Raw genomic sequence first — 21,288 nt, 5'->3', positions numbered from 1 at the left:
AATAACAAAGTTTTTACCAAGTTACCAAGTTACCAAGTTACAAAAACAAAAATGGTTGAGAATGATTGATTTTTTTTTTCTTTGTCACTTGTATTGGTTGCCGATGGTTGATTTTTTCTTCATTGCTTTTTTCTCGCTTTGCTGATCCTCATGATATTTTTCCACTATCACTTCTACCATGTTTATCTCCTAGACGTTTATCCACACTATATTTTCATCTCTCCACTACCTAAACCACCATCTTTTTTACTTTGTTCTATGTCTCTACCATCAGAGGTCGGATGGTTTCATTTTCGTTCTTTGAAAGCAGCACTTCATAGAAAAATGTAACTATCAAATTAAGTCATCATCATAAAATTCACAAAGTATTACTAAATTATACAATCTAAACTAGTTAAATTTTTACTAAGTTGTACAAAGTTTTATAGTTTTATCAAGTTTTACTAAGTTATACCATTCAGGGTTCTTTTTTTCTTCTCTTTCGATGGTTAATTCGTGATTTGTTATTTCGTTATTTTTTCTGGAGAAAAGTTTGATTTGTCTTTTATTTGAAGATTATTCTTTCTCATGTGATAAAAAGATGAAAGAAAACAAGATTGATTTGTTTCGGTGAAGAAATAGAAAGAATGAGTAAAACTTAAAAATACTTAGTTATGTCTAGATTTATATGTCTGGATCCAAGTTTAACGGGTGGGTATGGTTTGGGTGTGGATAATCCGTCTGGTAAATTTTTAAATAAATAGATTTCGCCTGGTTTGTAGGTCTTTTAATAATTTTCGTGATTTAAATAAATATTAAATTAAAAAGGAAAAAGGAGAGGAGTATCTGAGAATTTTGTTTTTCCAATTAAGAGCACTACAACAATTGATTCATCCTTATTGGGCCTTACCGGTAATTATTATTTACTGTAAAAACCTATTATCTATCTTATTAAAGTAGAAGTACTTTAAATTTTTGGTTGGCAACATAGATAGCAATTAAAAAAATATAGTGTTGTTTGGAAACATAGATAACAATATATTAAAGAAAAAAAGTAATGGGCTTATATTATCAAGAAAAATTGGAAATTCATTATATTATGAAAACTATATATATGAGCCAACTTTAACATATACGAAAATGGCTGGCCCAATCTAATTATCTAAAAACATCTTTGTCTAAAATAATCGTAAAACAAAATTTAAATTTTATATACATATTTTAAATCAAAATATTAATTTAAAATTCATTTATATCAAAAATTGATTCAAAAATATACATTCAAAAATTGATTTTACTAAAAAAAAAATTTATAACCATTATAAAAATGTTTTAAATATATTTAAGAAAAATTTAATACAAAGCAATTTCAAACACCAACATAAATTATGATTTTTATATTTCATATAAGTTTTTAAAATATAATATATATGATCATTTATATGACGGTACGCATAAAATACTATTAATTATATGATTACTTATATGATGGTAGGTAAAAAACATGATTAATTATATGATGACACATATATGATATTTAATAGTGACATGAAAAAATAAATAACAACGTATTTTTGCAATATTATATCATCTATCTTATTAAAGTAGAAGTACTGTTGGGAATGTTTGGAAACAAGAATAACATAACTGAAATGAAATATAATGTTGTTTGAAAATATGGATAGCAGTATATTAAAAAAAGGAAAAATTGCATTTTAAACTCTGAGAGTGTCACATTCTCGCACTTTAAACACTGAATGTTTTTTACTAGCACTTTAAACCTTGAAACTGACATTGTTATCATAACAAACCTTGTTTACCAAGCCAACTATGTGACCTGTACTCTTCATTTTGTGATGACGCGTAGGTTTTTTTCTTTTTCTTTTTAAAAAAAAATAAAAAAATAAAAAACATTGAAATTTCAAAAAAAATCGAAAAAATTCGATTTTTTTGAAAAATTAAAAAATATAAAAATTCAAAAATTATAAAGATAACATTTCAATATTAAAAATAAAATAATTTTTTTTAAAAAAATTAAACCAATTATAAACCAAAAAATATATATATATAATAACTTGAATGGTGATACTAGATTCTGTTTTTTTGGTTTTTATTTTTTTAAAATTTTTTTATTTATTAATACTTAAGTTATTAAATTTTTGTGAAACTAGAAAAAATCTCATAAACCACTTAAAATATTTTTGACCTTAACTAAAATATTGTAAGTTAGTTTGAAATATAATTAAAAGATATAGAGGTATGCCTCTAGATTTGTATATGTTAGGTTTTGGTATGCGTTGAGCTTTTTAGATAAGTAACATATATTTTAGTTTCTCTAAAGTTTAATTAGTTATTTATTTAATTTCAAAGTTATTTACTATTTTAAAGAACTTCACGTATAAGTTAATTTATTTTTAAACAAACTTAAAATTACTAAAATAAATATCATTTTGATAAATAATGCCAATAATAGGATTAATTTTGAAAATTTAACAAGTTAAGTATTAATAAATAAAAAAATTTAAAAAAATCAAAAACCAAAAAAACAGAATCTAGAATTACCATTCAAGTTATTATATTATATATATTTATTGGTTTATAATTGGATTAATTTTAAAAAATATTTATTTTATTTTTATTTTGAAATGTTTTTTATATTGTTTTTGAATTTTTACATTTTTTTCCATTTTTTCATATTTTTTTCGAATTTTCTATGTATTTTATTTTTTATTTTTAAAAAAAAACCAGACACGTCAACACAAAATGAACAGTACAAGTCATGTAGTTGACTTGGAGGTTTTTTATAATAAAAATGTCACTTTCAAGGTTGAAAGTGCTAGTTAATAACGTTCAGTGTTTAAAGTGCTAGAATGTGACACTCTCAGTGTTTAAAATGCGATTTTCCCTTAAAAAAATGGGCATATGTAATTAAAAAAAATTGAAGTCCATTATATTTTTATAAATTATTTGTTTGGATCAGATTTAAAATATACAAAACTAACCCAATCTAAATTTTTTTTTGTGCAACTGGTCCAATCTAATTAACTAAAAATATTTTGTCTAAATTAATCATTAAACAAAATTCAAAACAAAAATTGATTCAAAAATATACATGTATTCAAAAATTGTTTTTTACTAATGTATTTTCCAATAACCATTATAAAATTGTTTTCAATATATATAAAAAATACAATACAAAGGAACCAATAAATTGAGTAAACCTTCTTTCTAATTTTTTTTATGGACCACCGAAATAGAATTAGATATACAATACTAGAAATAGCTATAATATTTGAGTTACAATATCAAATAAAAATTAATACAAAAAAATTAATATATGAATGTATTAGTATTCCTTTATTCGTATTACAAATACAATAATAGTCAAACAATAATATATAACGGGGCCATAATTTTTAAAATCCAACAATTACCAATTAGTTATGAATTTATAATGTTCTTACAAATTAAATCAAACACCAGTGCGGACGTACGGATCAAGATCTAGTTATGTATTATGCCAACCACTTCAGGGTTTTCATCCTTTAATGTGTTAAGCTTGTCGAAATGGAGGGAGATTGAAGAAGAGAAAGAAAATTAAAGGATGAAAGTTGTCCAAGAAAAAAAAAAGAAATTAAAGGATTTAACCTCGATTATGTTCATTACAATGATTTTTTTCTTTTTTGGAACAATCTATCTTATTAAAGTAGAAGTGTCTTTAAGAATTGTTTGGAAACAAGAATAGCAATAAAAAAGAATATAATATTGTTAGGAAACATGTATAGCAGTATATTAAGAAAAAATGGGGAAAATCGCATTTTAAACACTGAAAGTGTCAATTTCTAGCACTTTAAACACTGAAGTTTTTTGACTAGCACTTTAAACCTTCAAATTGACATTTTTATCATAATAAACCTCCAAAAGACGTTTTCTTGTTCAAAACAAAATTTTAAAAAATGTAGAAATTCAAAAAACATAAAAATTAAAATTAAAATTTCAAACTTAAAAATAAAGTAAAATATTAACAAATTCAAAAATAAAATCTAAAATTAAAATGTCAAATTTTAAAAAAAAAATTAATTTTTTTTTAAATTCTAAAATGAGATCTAAAATTAAAAATTCAAACTTAAAAATTAAAATTGTAAAAAAAATTGTAAATATTTAACCAAAAAATTATATTTATTTTAAAATTCTATCCAATTAAAGTGACTGTCACTTATGATGATATCAAAACTTGCCTCCATCAAAAACAATATATCAAAACTTGCTACCATCAAAAATGTTTTTTTTTATAATCTGAATATTCAGACACCTTACATAACCCGACTAGCGCCTAAGTACACTTCGCAGAAAGGGGCCGCCAATTTCACCCCATGTTAATTGATGGTGACGACACGCAGGGCTAATAATTGTCTCAAATAGATTATATTGAGTTTTGTTCCAAAAAGATTTTCTTAGAAAGAAAATGACCAAAAATATTTCATTAAAGATGCAAAAAATCTTATGCTCTAAATATATAAATACAAATAAATAAAGAAAAATTTCAAATTATTATTTTTAAAATATTTTAGATCTTATTTTAGAATTTTTTTTAAAATTTTATTTTCGTTTTTAAATTTGACATTTTAATTTTAGATCTTCTTTTTGAATTTTTAATATTTTATTTTATTTTATTTTTAAGTTTGAAATTTTAATATTTATGTTTTTTGAAATTTTAATTTTTTTGAATTTTCTTTTTGAATTTTTTTAATTTTTTCCAATTTCATTCGAATTTTTCTGTATTTTTACGTATTTTTATTTTATTTTTTATTTTTAAGAAAAAAAAAGAAACCGACACGTCATTATTTTAACCTGTAAAATGAACAGTATCGGTTGTCTATGAACTGGAAAATGTCGTTGGAGGTTGATTATGATAAAAATGTCACTTTGAAGGTTTAAAGTGCTAGTCAAAAAATTTCAGTGTTTAAAGTGCTAGAAATTGACACTCTCAGTGTTTAAAATGCGATTTTCCCGAAATAAATGTAATGGACTTATGTTATTAAGAAAAATTGGAAGTCCATTATATTATATTACAAAGTAATGGGCTTATGTTATTAAGAAAAATTGGAAGTCCATTATATTATATTACAAAATAATGGGCTTATGTTACTTAATATACATATTTCAAATCAAAATAATAATTTAAAATTAATTTATATCAAAATTTCATTAAAAAATATGCATATATTCAAAAATTGAACTTTACTAAAATATTTTCCTATAAAAATTATAAAAAAAAGTTTTCAATACATATAAGAAAAATACAATACAAAGCCCAATTTCAAACACCAACTTAAATTATTGTTTTTATATTTCTCATTAAAATTTTAAAATGTAATATAATTATTTATATGATGGTACATATAAAATACCATTAATTATATTATTATTTATATGATGACACATATACTCCATCCGTTTCAAAATGTTACATATTTTAGATTTTTTACACATTTTAATAAAACATATTAAATTTGTATATTTTTTCTGTTATCTTTTCCCATAATTTTAAGCAAATAAAAATTCAATAAGAATTATGTTTTTTTAAGTTTGCAATTAGTTAATAAAACATGCATTGAAAATGAAAAATAGAACTTTTTGAAACAATTTTTTTCTCTAGAATATGTAACTTTATGAAATGGAGGGAGTATGATATATAATAGTGACTAGGGGTGGGCGTTCGGATACCCATTCAGGTTCAGTTTGGGTCTCTTTATGCTTTGGGTTTTCGTGGTTCGGATATTTGCGGGTTCGGTTTGGATTGAAATAACATATTTAAATTATTTTAAAAATTTTAAAATGGGAAATTGCCAAAAATACCATTTTCAAAGTACCGCTTTTCATGTTAACACTAACCACTTTTACCCTCATCTTTAATGAAGGGTAAAAAACATTTATAACCTTTTGATTACCTTTGACAAAAAAAAACATATGGTTAACTAATCTAAACTTAAAACATCAGCTCTAAACTCTAAATCATCTAACTCTAAACCCTAAACAATGAAACATCAACTCTAAACCCTAAACTCCGAAACTTCAACTCTAAACCCTAAGCCCTAAAACTTCAAATCTAAACCCTAAAACATCAACTCTAAACCCTAAACGTAAACCCTAAACCCTAAACCTAAACTTAAAACATCAACTTTAAACCCTAAATCATCAACTCTAAACCCTAAACCATGAAACATCAACTCTAAACCCTAAATCATCAATTCTAAACCCTAAACCCTGAAACATAAACCCTAAACCCTAAACCTTCAAATCAAAACCCTAAAATATCAACTCTAAACCCTAAACGTAAACCTTATATTTTTCTGTAATTCGAACCCTAAACCCTAAACCTTCAAATCTAAACCCTAAAACATCATCTCTAAACCCTAAGCGTAAACCCTAAACCCTAAATCTTCAAATCTAAACCGTAAAACATCAACTCTAGGGTTTTAGGGTTTAGGGTTTAGGATTTAGGGTTTAGGGTTTAGAGTTGAAGGTTTAGGGTTTAGGGTTTAGAGTTGATATTTTAGGGTTTAGGGTTAATTTTTAGGGTTTAGGGTTTAGAGTTTACTTTTTAGGGTTTAGGGTTTAGTGTTGATAGTTTAGGGTTTAGTGTTGATGGTTTAGGGTTTAGAGTTGAAGTTTAGGGTTTAGGGTTTAGAGTTGATGTTTTAGCGTTTAGAGTTGAAGGTTTAGGGTTTAGGGTTTAGAGTTGATGTTTCAGAGTTTAGAGTTAAAGGTTTAGGGTTTAGGGTTTAGAGTTGATGTTTCGGGGTTTAGAGATTAGAGTTGATGTTTCAGGGTTTAAGGTTTATTTAAAAAAAAAAAAGGTTTAGGATTGATGTTTAAGGGTTTAGGGTTCGTATTTAAAAAAAAATAGAGTTTAGGAGTGATGATTTAGGGTTTAGAGTGGAGTTTTAGGGTTTAGGGTTTAAATTTCGAAATAGTATAATTTAGAAAAAAATTAAAAAATTATTTTTATTTTTTTAGATTTTTTATTTATCTAAATATTTATTTATTATATATATAAAGAACATGGGCATAAGAGTCTTTTGCTACTTAATGAAAAAAATATTTTTGAAAATGTCCCTTTAGTGGTAGTATAAATGAAAAGTGGTAGCATGAAAGTGGTAAACATGTAATTTTCCCTTTTAAAATTCACTATATAGTTAAATTTCTCAAAATCTATAAACAAATTAATATATTGCATATAAATTTGAATAACATATGTCATAGTACCTAAACTTAACATATAAATTGGTTTGGTTTAAATATTTAGATAGAGTATCAATAATTCTTTTAAATATTTTTGGTGTTTTGAATATACTTTAACTATTTTATATATTTACTTTTGACTATTTGTATATATTTTCAAATATTTAAACCAATTTAAAAGTATCATATATATTATGGATCTTTTTATATACATTAAATTTAAAAATAATTAATATATATATAAGTATATAAATCTATTTCATATACATTTGGATACCCAAAATATTTTGGTTCTGATCGGATTAGGTTTCATTTCTCTAAATAGCATAATTTTGAGTAATTCAGATATTTGATCAATTCCGGTTTGAGTTTGGTACTATTTTTCCGGATCGGGATCGGTTAGGTTCTTCAGATTTGGGTTTTTTTTAATCCTAAATAATGAAATGAAAAATAAATAGGAACATATTTTGAAAAATACATCCGCACAAGCGCGCGGTTCAAAATTTAGCTTTCTAATTAGTCAAAGACTAAACTTGTTTTTACAAGAAGACTGTAGATGGGAATAGCAAATAGGAGGTAACGTAGACTTGGGCCTCATCTAAGCCCATCAGAAAGTCTAGTAAGCAATGCTAATTTATTTATTTGTTTAACGAATGTGTTTATAATTAATTAGATGTCTTTCTGCACCATGTGCAGTAAAAAACTTTTAACAGATAAATATAAATTATATTTTAAAATAAAATTTTATTAATATTGTAAATTTTTTTTTTTTGTATCAAAATTTTAACATAAATTTGATTTAATTAAACATAAAAGTTATATTTAAGAATATACATGTATATATTTGAAATTATAATCTTAGATAGATTTTTCTATCTATTTATTTTAATTAAATATATTACATAAATTTGTAAAAGTTGCATAATTACCAAAAATTAAAATTAAACAGTATTTATAAAATTTGCAGATATATAAGAAAATAATGATTTTACGATTAAATTTTTATAATTTTCTGAAAAAATTGTATACATTTTTGAAAATTTTAGTAATAAAATTGTATAATTTAAAAATATATAATTAAATTATATTTCAAAATTTATTATGCCATATTTGAATATATTTATTTTAAGGATGATTTATGAGTTATTCTGATATTCTAAAACAAATTTCAAAAATATAAATTGACATTAAATGTAATATATGAGTTATTACCATATTTTAAAAAGTTTACCAAAAATATAAATTAACATTTAATGCAATTGTCCATGTCATCCTTTTTTTATTATTTGAGGAGCATTTTAAACAATTAACCTTATCACCATGTGTGATTAACAAAAATGTCATTTCCTATGTGTCATCTTGAGAATCATTCTCACACTCTTTATTAAATAGCCCTCTATTGCCTAGACTAATTACATATAATGCCATTTCTCATTAAATTTAATAATATGAAGAGATTATATTACTATACTATATGAGTTGTGATTGCATTACTAAAAACGTAGACAATACCCGAGATAACCATTGCGTGGAAACATAAGTAAGCTAAATTTCGTTCTTCTATTGGTCAAAGCGAGACGTAACCGATGGTTATGCCTACAACAATATCTCTCTTTGATCAGTGAGAAGAAGCCTTGCATATATAACATGAAACATTTCAAGGTATAGTTACTCACTTCAATGGATTTTAATAATTATCGAACAAAATATATATAGCCCCAAAATGAATGGCAAAATATAGTTATCTATATTTTTAGCATAATATTAGTGGATTGAGCGATGTGTATGCTTCATTATTTTACAAATTTTTAGTATAATATTAGTGGATTCTTCGATATGTATGATGTATTATTTCATAGAAGCTATCATACATAATTTTTTTTAATAAAAATTGTTGGGATTTTGACTATATATATACGATTCTTGTTTTATAAGATTCATGTTCTTTACGATTCATAAATAAAACATGACCTTTTTTGGGACTAGAAAATATAAACGATTCAGAATTACGTTTTTCTATAAAACTTCCTTATGTGACATTTATTTTGATTAATATTTTTGGATTATTATGGGATACATGAAATTTATTTTGGGAATTTATTTTAATAGCATCAATACAAACGTTTTTATATTGTAAAATCAAAATGTTGTCTATAAAAAATCTATTGAATATCTTGCGTGATTGTAAAATACATCCGAAAAGGAATTTCATATTAAATTTTTTCAATCCTTTAAATTTTGCAACAAGACTTTTTGATTTTGAAATTATATTAAATGGTAACAAACATTAAATTTGGTAATTTATATCATTCATCTCTGATTAAGTTTAAAGTCAAATATCATTTTATTATGAACTTCCTTTATTTTCCCTCATTGCATGTAAGACTTTCTATAATTGTTTGGAAATCTAGGATTATAATGTTATGCAAAATTAATAGGATTATCTGATATTTATAGTCACAAATGATAGGGTTTTGACTATATATACGATTCATATTGTTATAATTTGAATATTCTTTACGATTTATGAATGATACATGACATTTTTTAGGGTCTGGAATGTAAAAACAGTTCATAATTATGTTCTTCTATAATTATTTGGTTTGTGACATTTATTTTAGTTTATTTAGAGACAATTATATATGTGAGTAAAATTTAATTTGAAACTGGAAAATATAAAAAAAATTATATTGTAAAATCAAAGTGTCATATATAAAAAATTTATAAGCAATCTTGAGTGATTGTAAAATACATTCAAAAATTGGTGAAACTGTATTAAAAATTTCTGGGCTATCCCTTAATTTTGATGACAAGACTTTTTGATTACGTAATTAACATAAATGTTGACAGACATTAAATTTGGAAATTTAATTTTTTTCGATTCAGTTTAAGGAATATGTCATTCTTAATGTAGACTTCCTTAATTTTTTCCCTATGCATATATTACTTTATATACTTGTCTGGAAATCTACTAACAATTAGGGATTTGCAACATTGCTTTATGGCGAAAATTATTTATTTTTTCAAATCTCGTGGGTCAAAACCCTATCAGTTACTATATATATATATATATATATATATATACCATATCATCCATATAGCTACAATATCACAAACTACACGTTTCAAAACTAGCAAAAATATATTAAGCATGAATTTCATTTCTGTCTTGAAATCAAAAAGTCTTTGTGGAAGATTATGGTGAATGTCATAAAACTCTGGAAGCAGTACTAGGCTGCTACTGGAGAAACCATTGAATGGTTTTCGTAGACGAAAAAATTAGGTTTTCTTATGATGTATATTCTTTAAATCGTAAGCAAATTATGTGTTTATATCTGATGCTTTCATTTGTTATTATATTGTAGGAAGACAAAATCCATACATCGGTTAGAAAGGACTGGATTCACAGTTTGATCTTTTAATGAGACAACAATGTTCTAAAATTCTGTTTAATTTTTCCTTGACACCCTCTTGCGATAACATATAAATTTATCTGAATCATATGTTGTTTCCAAGATTGAACTGATCAATGATTGTAACTACATTTGTCTAGCCAACTTCCGTTGGATCATTCTTGGTCTTTCTCATCCAAAGTTATGTGTTGGTATGTTCATGATATTTGACTATGTGTATATAAACTCATTTTGTCTATGTGTATATAAACTCATCCAAAGTTCTATGTTGGTATGTTCATGATCATTCTTGGGGATTATATTTTATTTCAGTATGCATTGTTGCCTTTTATTGACAACAACTATTTATTTTAAGTTTACTATTATCTTTTATCATCAATTATCAACTTTATCCTCCATGTGATTGTTAATAAATTTCAAGCAATATATATTAACCATAAACGATAAGGTCGGAATCTAACCTGTCCACGATGAATGTGATACACCTCTTGCGACTTCATGTAAATGGAAACTAAAATAAACGCCAAATAAATAATTTTATAATCAATTCAGTAATTCAGATCATTCGGATTTATAAAAGAATATAAATTGAAATCTTACCATGTAACCGCTGCGTCAACGAATTAAACAAACTTCAGGGGATATGTTGACAGGAGCGATAGTCAGTACACACTTCTCCGGTTTTAATTGCAGGAGTCTTTTCCAGCCCTTTCTTTTCACTAAGATATACCACTCGCGACTTCACGAAGTCGACAATGTCAAAATCGGCTAATCAATTCGCTCATAAGAAATACAATACTTCAAATAATTGGGGATTATAAGTGATTATATTGAAAGCTTACTGTGTCCTCGATGCATCTAGAAATCAACAAATATTCAGGAGGTTTGTTGATAGGGCCTTTGCCAACTTACAATCCATCGGTTCAAATTCCCTGAGACTTGAGTCACTCGATTCAGCTTTTAATCTTCTTATATATTGGGATTGAGCTTAGTTAACGAAATATGTTTATTTCTCAGGTGATGAGAAGAGAGATCGGGCGGAGAGGCTGAACCGTAGCCTCTTATCTCGTGTCCCCTCGAGATTTTTTTAGTAAAAACACCTTTTTAAATAAAAGATAAATTAAAAGAGACTCATATGTATTTTGATCACAATCAATATTAAGGTTCAATAATGGGCCTCTTTTACAAATTAAGTTATTTGAGTCCTAATCACCCAACTAAATTTGTAAACTCATATTATTTATTTTTTTTCCAAACTTATATTATTTACTTCAATTTATTTTTATTCTTTTATAATTTTTATGTACTCCGGAACCAGTATAATTTTAATAAAATATAACGATACAACTTTGATAATAGGACAATTACTGTTTCTCGACCATAATAAGATTATCGTTATCCGGATACTCCAGTAAACTTTTTTTTAACCGAAAAAATCGAGTAAACTTCAAATCCCAAATTGGTTTTCTTTGCATTAATCATTATATCAAACATTACTTCAGCTAATCTATACCAAGTATAATATGCCACTTTTTGTTTTACCTTTTCAATAACTATAGATTAAAATGTATAATCTCTTTTAGACCATTCACTCCGCGCAGGGCGCGGATCATCACCTAGTATTAAGCTATAAGACATGTCATCAATTTTAATAGTCATATCATATTTTTTTTGTGAAATTTAATTATATAAAGGACATTTGACAAAATTATTTCGCAAATATAGTCTAGGGAATTACCAAAAGTGGAGCAGAGGAGAAAGATCATTGACATAAGATTGTGGGTGGACCCCAAGCTTTTAAAACGCGGGTTGTACATGTGTTTATAGTTTTTTGTAAGGGGTTTTGAATTGTCTCTGAGTCATGTGTAGTGAACAGAGCTCGAAGCAATGCAGCATTAAAATCGATATATAGAACCCACTTCATAGAGATTTATTGAATATTCAAAGTCATCTAATCAACAACACGGTATATATCTAACCAAGAAACATTATTGCAGTGGCGGATCCAAGAATGTATTTAAGAGGTGTCAAAATAAATGACAGGTGTCATCATTGGGTTGCGAACTGGGGTCTAGGGGGTGTCAAAAGTGGACTTTTTCCAGCAGAACTGCTGAATTTTCAATGTTTTTGGTAACAAACTATTATTTATCGAGATTTAACGGGTGTCACATGGCACCCTAATGACTCAAGTGAAAGGCCCATCGATTCTCCTGGCGACCTTTTTCTTCTTCCTCCGGTGTAAAATCGTTCTTGATCTCGAACGTTGCGCGAATCTCATTTGGGTCCGCGATCATATTAGCGATCGTCTGGCAAGTTAGAGCAATCAGGCTTGGGATGTTCTGGTAGTTCGAAGCCCGGATGAGATCGAAGAACGTGGGCTGATCCATACCCAAGACGAACTCGGCGTCCCACTTCTTGAGATCTTCCTCGGAGATGGAGCCAACGTCGGCGTGCTTCTTGCAGTACTCGATCACTAAGCTGAGGATGTTGCCGGAGACGTTCGGAAGCAGGAACTCATCGTCGGCCTTGGCGCAGCAATCTTCAAGGGGATGTGATATCGTCGTCGATTGGCGTGCGACAGCTTCGTCGGCCTCGAACAAGTGACCATCGGAGCTCTTAAACAAGATCTTTTTCGTAGACATTGTTACTTGCTGTGCAGAGAAGGAGCGTCTATTTATAGAAGAATCCTAATTTTGAGATTGTTTGTATAACTAATCCATTTAGTACAACAATCCTCACCATACAACCAAAAGCCACGTGCCAACAACCAAATACACAAGAGGATCAAAAGGAAGTAAACCAAGTCTATACCGGTTTTTCAAGGTTGCTTAGTCAAGACCTTGGGCATTACCAAATGGTCAATTAGGAAACATTTTAATGGGCCACCATTAATATAAGAAACTCATTTAATAATACATTCAGTTTATATATTAATTTACAGAAAATATATGATGTTTGTGACACAAATTTTTTTTGTAAAAATATATGATGGTAAATAAAATATAACAGTTATATGAAAACCAGACAAGTGAATACAAGTGAGGTTGAATTCTATGGTTGAAAGTTGCGTTTCCAGATTTTAAATTCTATGGTTGAATCAGTATATTAGATTCTATACCAAAGAATATCTATAGCTCCAGTCTTGGATGAGGTCAATGTAATACAACAAAAGGAATTGGTATTGATGATGCGACGAAGATTTAAAGCTCGCAAGAAAATTAATAGAGTTGATACTCTATTGCAAAAGAAGACTTCAGAAGAAGACTTATCTATTTTACTTCACTTGATATATTGTGGTCTTCTAACCAGTTTGGTTATACTATTTGTTGTTTTTTATTTTCAGATGTATTGTATTTGTACTATTTTTTAATAATTAATAAATCCAGTTGTTAAAAAAAAAAGAATACAAGTGAGGTAAACAACAACTCGTCAAACTCCTCACCAAACAACAAAAAGCCACAACTTTGCAACTAGCACACCCAACAACCAAAACACAGGAGTATGCATCAAAAAGAAATAAACCCAGTCTAAACCGGGGCCAGATATAGCAGGGGCCCATATATTTCAGTTTTTCAAGGTTACTAAGAGTTGGGCCTTACCACACAGTCAATTAGGAAATATTTAAATTGGCTACCATTTATATAAGAAACTCATTTAAGTAAATACAATTCATTTTATATATTAATTTACAGAAAATATATGATATATTGTGTTACTATGAAAAAAGGCTTGTAAAATATATGATGGTAAATAAAATTTATATGAGTTATAAGTGAATTATATGAAGAATGAATTTGTTTATTTAATTGATTAAAAATTTATGAAAGGTAGTACATTAATCTAGGTTTGGCCTAAAATATATATAATGCGTTTCTAGTCATCTTATGTTGTTGTTTTTTTTATGAACAACTATGAGGTTCTAAGTTATCCATACCCTAGATCCATCTAGGATGATGAAACAGAATTTATGTAATTCTTTTTTTTTTTTTAATATAACAATTCATGTAATTCAACTCTTTTTGAAAATCCAACAAAACTTAAACGTATGAACTCTCAGTTACTAGATATTCTAAAAAATTTAACTACTATCTCAACTCATCATTGTTAGCCATAGACATTGTTTAGTTAGACTATGTGCCTGGTTCAAACGCAGCAGCAATTGCGGTTGCTGGAGGCGGATGCGAGTGGTTGCGGTTTTCAACGGTTTTAAGAGATTTGTACGACTGGTTTTGTGGTTAGAAATTGATGCGTTTGCAGAATACTTATGACTGGTTATCTACCAAATGCAGCAGCGGTCAATAATACATTAACAATATTTATATTTTATATAACTATAAAAATATCAAAAAAATATAATATTATAAGAAATATAAAAAAAAAATATTTAGAAAGTTATATTTTAAATTTTTTAAAAAAATTATAAAAAAATTTTATTATAAAATTTTATAATATTAATTAAAATATAATAGATATATTTTATTATTTTTATAATTCCAATTTAAAATTTTTATTGAATATTTTTATTTTTATATTTGTATTGCTTAAAAAAGAAAAAAAATTATCCTCTTGCAAACGCTAGCTGGAACGAGCTTTTGAATTTATGAGGTTTAAGTGGTTCAGAGCGGTTTGAATGATTGTTGCAAAACGCCAACAACCGCTATCAACCGCAAAAGCTGTGTTTGCAGGTGGTAACGGGGAAACCAGTCATACCCTATACGTCTTAGAATTGGTTTCTAACAACCCATTAGCAGCACAACACAATACAACTTTCAAAATTTTAATTTCGAATGTTGAATCATATGACAATTTTACATATGATTTATTGTGATATAAATCAACTTAAGGCCTTAATGGTTTACCCGCTACCACCCACAAACGCAGCTTTGGGGTTGGTAGTGGTTGACAGTGTTTCGAAACAATCATACAAACCGCTACAATCGTTTCAAACCACTCCGAACCTCTTAAAAATTTGGTTCCAACTAGCGTTTACGATTGCGGGCGGGTGGGTAAATAAATATAAAATTATTTTCAAAAATATTATAAATAAAAATTTTAAAATGGAAATATTATAAATAAAAAATATACATATTTTTTATATTAATTTAAATTCACAAACAATATCATAATTTGTTTTATAAAAACTTTAAACTAACTATCCATTAGAATTTTTAAAAATCAGTATACATACATGATACATATATGAAGATATACACATATATATATAAAAAAATTATCCTTTGAAAAGTTTAATATAAATATTTTTAAAAAATCTATTAAAATTAAAACTTTCAACTAATTTAAAAATAAAAAATAAACATAATATTATTATTAATCATATTATATCAATAATTATTATATTTTATTACAATAATATGTTTTTATATTTTTATAATGTTATAATATGTTAATATTGATAATTTATTATTAAAACGCTGCAATATCTTATAATCAACCAGCCATAAATATACTGCAAACACAACAATTTTTAAACGTTGTGCCAGTCATACAAAACTCTTAATACTTGAAACTGCAACCATCCGCATCCACAAACTCCCGCACCCGCAACCGCTGCGTTTGAACCTCTTTTACTTATCAGAAAATCAAAACGCGTTTTTTTATCATGTTTCATATTCTCATCCTACATCCTACGTCAACACTAAAACCAAGAAGAAGCCCATTGGTTAGAAGATATGATAAGAAAAAGAAGATGCAATAGAACATTCAAGAATTGATCATAAACGAATGACTTTCGATAAGATCGCTCATAAAATTGCTAAAACATATATTAATATCCAACTAAAGATTGTCTCCATAGCAAAACACCATTGGTTTATTATAACAAAATAAAATAAAAACAAACAAACTAGTTAGGTTTCATTCAAAAGCCCATTGGTTCTCCTTGACAATCTCTGCTTCTTCCTCTGGTGTAAAATCATTCTCGATGCCAAACTTTGCGCGAATCTCTGCAGCACTCTTGCATACTGCGATCATATCAGCAACTGTCTGGCAAGCGAGGTCAAGCAGGCTTGCAACGTTTAGGTAATTCGCAGCCAAGATTAGGTCATACATCGTGGACTGGTCGATTTGCATGAAGTCAGCGTCCCACTTCTTGAGATCCTCCTCGGAAGTGGAGGAGGAAGATGAATCATCACCTCCATCGACCACCACGACGTGCTTCTTGCAATATTCTACAACCATGCCGAGGATTTTGCTTGTGACGTTCGCAATCGGGATCTCGCCATCGGTGCAATTGTCTTCGATGAGATTTGCTAAAGTCTGTGATTGACGTGCAACCTCTTCTTCCACCTCGAAGGATTCTCCGTCAGAGCTCTTCAACATGATCTTCTTTGACATCTTGGCTTGTTGTGTGTTGCGAGTTTCTCTTAAAGAATTTGATTGAATGGTTAAGGTAGTGGATGAAGTTATGAGCCGATGCTTGTTTGTATTTATAAGCCCTAGTTTTTGGAGTCGGTGAGGTCATCAGCAGCTCCTTTTTTATTACGGAAATAGTATTTTTTTTTTCAAACTTTTGTAATACTCATATTTAAGATATGTTGATCCGTATTTAGAGGATTTTATTCAATCCCTATAGTTTTAAAGTCTATCTATAGATTTTTCAAAATTTAAAATTTTTTATAATCAAATTTTTATTATCTTTGTGAAATTATGTGTGCAAATTATAAAATATTTTCAATATAAATTGGATTTATTTTTAATAATTTACTCATAAATATCCATTGGATTTTATTTCAAATAGATTTATACACAGTTTCTTACAGAATAGTTTGAATAACATTAGTTTGAATAACATTATATTTTAATAGAGTATTTAAAATTGTAGTTAAATTATAATATTAGTTTTTAACATCATTGAATTTTAAATAACATTAGATTTTGATATATAAATCTTAATTAAAAACACCAGACGTTAAAATCTATGTTGTATCATTTACATATATAATTAATTTCAAATAACACTGATATTATAGATAATTTAGAATCATTAAATAATTATTGAATTTATACTTTTAAAAATCCATCATTGAACTAGGATTCTCTAATAAACTTTAGTAAACCATGGAAACCAATTAAATTTGTCCACCGGCCACTTTGGTGATATGCCTAAACTCTAATACATGAATACATTAATTTCATACGCTTTCTGTGATGATAAATCTGACAGTTAGTTCCTTTCCTTCTTGACTTGATTCAACGAGTTTGTCTCCCATCTTACACCATGAAACCATTACCAGTATCAGTGTTTTCCTAATTTCTGTTAATTAAGTTCTACACTGTTTTCTCCACCAGACACATTCCCATCCATAACCAAAGGTGATAACCAAACTTGAAAAAATTGACAAAAAGACATACAAAAAGTAATAATCAAACTTAGTTTTTAGATATAACTAAAAAACTCCAGAGAATGAAGTAAACTTGGGTACATTTACAACCATCCGGAGCACAATACAACTTTAACAAATTAGAGTGTACATAGATATGAAATATCTAAAGACACTCGGGGTTACGACCAGGACCACCATAGTAGAAAAAAACCTCGTATAGTTTATCATAACCAGTTTTAATATCGTAACAGGTAGGCCGACTCACTAATGTTTGAACTCCAACCGGATCTATTATACCATTATTCATATCAATGATTTTGATGACTTCAAAGCTACTTTTTTTTTTGTTGTAACTGGCTTCACTTCAAAGCTACTTGCTTTTCCAAATCCTTCACTTGGAAAGTGTCCACTTCCCATTTCAGTGGTTGTGTGTTGTCCGTCTTTCTTCGTGTTCACCACTTCACCTCCCCATTCAATCGTGCTTGCCCCTTCACCTGCAAGGTTTGTGAATAGCTCTTTTGGCCAATACCCTATCAACTCTTGATCATTCAATTGTAACCACCAGTTTCCTGTCTTTGGATCCTAAGAAAAATAATAACAAAGAAACTCTGATTTGAAAAAAATTATAAATTTGATGTATACTATAATATACTGCCACCATGTAAGATTTTTTTTGTTAATTAACTAAACCAACCTTCCATATTTGTACGGTAAATTTGAATTGTGGACCATTATAGGTGGAGATGGGTGTTAACAAATAACCAGGGGTGAGTCTTTTGTTTATTTGAACAAAGCCGGAGCATATGAGATTGTAGCATCCTGTATTCTGGTAATTGTCCCTCTGTTTTTATTATTTTATTCATCAAAAAAGCTAGTCATTACAAATTCATTTCCGGGCAGGGTTAAGCTCGGCAGAGGGTTCGATATAAAAATCAGGTAATACTTAAATAATAATAATAATCTGAAGAAGCAAAAATGCAGTTACTATGAGAACTTACTGTCCAGTAGATAAAAAGTCGAGGATTGTCATCACCGTATAGAGTCGGGTTGACATGCGAACCAGCTTATACACTACAAGAAAACAGCGACATATTGAAGGAAAAAATCGTCGGAATAACGTTATTCCGACGACATACCGACGAAACAAGTCTTCAGAAATAACTCCTCGGAAATTCAATTTTCCTCGGAAATCCCTCGGAATTTTCCTCGGAAATCCCTCAGAATTTTCCGACGGAATTCCAAGGAAACAAATTTCCGAGGAAATTCCGAGGACCACGAGTTCGTCGGAAAGCTCCTCGGAATATACCGAGGGAGAACTTCGTCGGGATATTTCGATGGAATTTCCGATGGTCCAATCCTCGGAAGTTCCGACGAAATATTCCTCGGAATTTTCATCGGAAAATTCCGAGGAACGGGTCCCTCGGAAAATTCCGAGGAACGGGGTCCCTCGGAATATTCCGAGGAACATGTCCCTCGGTATATTCTGAGGAAGATGTCTCTCGGTATATTTCGAGGAAGATGTCCCTCGGTATATTCCGAGGGTTCAATTCCTCGGAATGTAAAAAATAATAATTTTTTTTAAAAAACATAAAAATTTTGAAATTTAAATTCAAAAATATAAAATTAAAATTAAAATTGAAATCATATTAATTAATATTCAAATTAAGTTTCAAAAATAAAAATAAAACATTCCGAGTTTTTGGAAAAAAAAAAAACTACGGGTCTGGCACGTCCGGGAACACCTCGTTCGGGTACATCCTCTGCATCATCTCCATCATTTGCTGGTTCAGCCTCCTCTGTGCCTCATAGCCCGCCTGTTGAGCCGCCATCTGGGTCTCCAACAAAGATATGCGATCATCCTTGTCCTTCAACTGAGCCGTAAGTACTTCTGGATCAACAAAGGGCGGTGGTGCAGAAGAAGGAGGAACCGACCGGGTGCGACGACCCAAACCGACCAAACGTCCCTTCTTCTTTGGAACCGACTGAAATTGAAAATAGCCAAATTTACAAATTTAAATCAAGAAATAAATAAATTGAACTTTAAAAAAAAAGAACTTACGGATTCAACGATTTCGTTGATTCGAAACCGGGATAAGTTGGTCGAAGCCGTCGAACCGTCATCCTCGGTTTGAAGCTGAGAAACTTCGTCTTGCACCTGAGTTTGGACCAGACTGACCACTTCTCTCACAAGACCGTCATCAATCTGGCCGATCTTCTTGTTGGTATACGCCCTCTTCATTAGGGCAAGATCATCAACCGGCTCGCCATCATTTTCTTCCGCCTTGAAAAAAAACATAAATTAAAGAAACATTAGAAATTAGAAGAAATGAACAAAAAATAAAATTTCAAAACTTAAATAATTGAAGAAAAAGCGGCTGAACTTACCATGCGATCTCCCAGAGAGGCAATAGATTGAGCACCCAAGTTATGCTTGAAGACGCCCTTCCCTTTACGGTCGCTCCTGCGGTTGGTGGAGTTGGTGGAAGAAGTTTCTTTGGTCTCTTCCTTATCCCAATGCGCACACAACTCCGTCCAGACCGTGTTGTTTATCGACTTTGGGATCTTTTAATAAAAAAAAAAAAGAAAATAGTTTAATAAATTAAAAAATACTTTAATAAATTAAAAAATTGTTTAATAAATTAAATCGAACCTTATTGATTTCCCACTTCTTCTTCCACTCGTGGATCTGCTTCCCGTAGTTGTCCATAACTTTATGGACGAAGTGGTGATAGATAAAGAGCGTCTCATCGGAATTCCAGGTGAATTCTTGCTGAAAAAAAAAACACCATTAGTAGAAAATTTATATTAAAGATTAAAAATATAAATAAAAAATTAGAATATTTACCGCAAACTGACGAAACCACAGATGCTGCTTGTCGGTAGGGAAGTAAGTGAAAGTCGGATGTCCCTTGTCGAGGGCCGAGTACATCATACGGTTGATCCATGCGCTGATCCCGTTCCCGGATCGGTTGAATCTAATAAAAAGAACAAACGCTTAATAATGAATCAAATTTTAATGAAAAAAAAATATGTTTAATTACCATGTTTGACCCCGTCCATGTGGATACGGAGTGAGATAGGGAAAATGGTCACGACCGGGCTCTCGAACCAACTCCGCAACACTCATCCCAAATAATAGTTTTTTTAATCACAAAAAAGTTTTATAGACATTAAAAATGTTTAATAAATATATAAAAATAGTTCTAATAAACAAAAAATAGTTTTAATAAATAAAAAATAGTTTAATAATTACAAAAAATAGTTTTAATAATATTAAAAATGTTTAATAAATATAGAAATTTATATAA

The 21,288-nt window shown here is 28.6% G+C and overlaps 2 protein-coding genes across 3 annotated transcripts; both read right to left on the bottom strand.

Annotated features, from left to right (window-relative positions):
• Nucleotides 1–12,542: 12,542 nt before the first annotated feature.
• LOC106394922 (SKP1-like protein 1A) lies at nt 12,543–13,655 on the bottom strand. Of its 2 annotated transcripts, XM_048753682.1 has the most exons (2): nt 12,853–13,655; nt 12,543–12,808 (listed from the first exon to the last, which is right to left on the bottom strand). In XM_048753682.1, exons 1-2 carry the CDS (start codon nt 13,277–13,279, stop codon nt 12,783–12,785), a joined length of 453 nt encoding a protein of 150 aa, XP_048609639.1. In that variant the 5' UTR covers nt 13,280–13,655; the 3' UTR covers nt 12,543–12,782. The 2 variants fall into 2 exon arrangements, with proteins under 2 accessions (XP_048609639.1, XP_013690918.2); XM_013835464.3 differs by having other exon boundaries at nt 12,543–13,652.
• Nucleotides 13,656–15,998: 2,343 nt separating this feature from the next.
• On the bottom strand, nt 15,999–18,575 carry LOC111205871 (SKP1-like protein 1A). Its single transcript, XM_048753681.1, has one exon. The coding sequence runs from the start codon at nt 16,989–16,991 to the stop codon at nt 16,512–16,514; it is 480 nt and encodes a 159-aa protein (XP_048609638.1). The 5' UTR covers nt 16,992–18,575; the 3' UTR covers nt 15,999–16,511.
• Nucleotides 18,576–21,288: the final 2,713 nt, after the last annotated feature.

The sequence above is a fragment of the Brassica napus genome, chromosome C4 (genome assembly GCF_020379485.1).
Source record: "Brassica napus cultivar Da-Ae chromosome C4, Da-Ae, whole genome shotgun sequence".
NCBI lineage: Eukaryota > Viridiplantae > Streptophyta > Magnoliopsida > Brassicales > Brassicaceae > Brassica > Brassica napus.
This window is presented reverse-complemented; position numbering and strand designations above follow the sequence as displayed.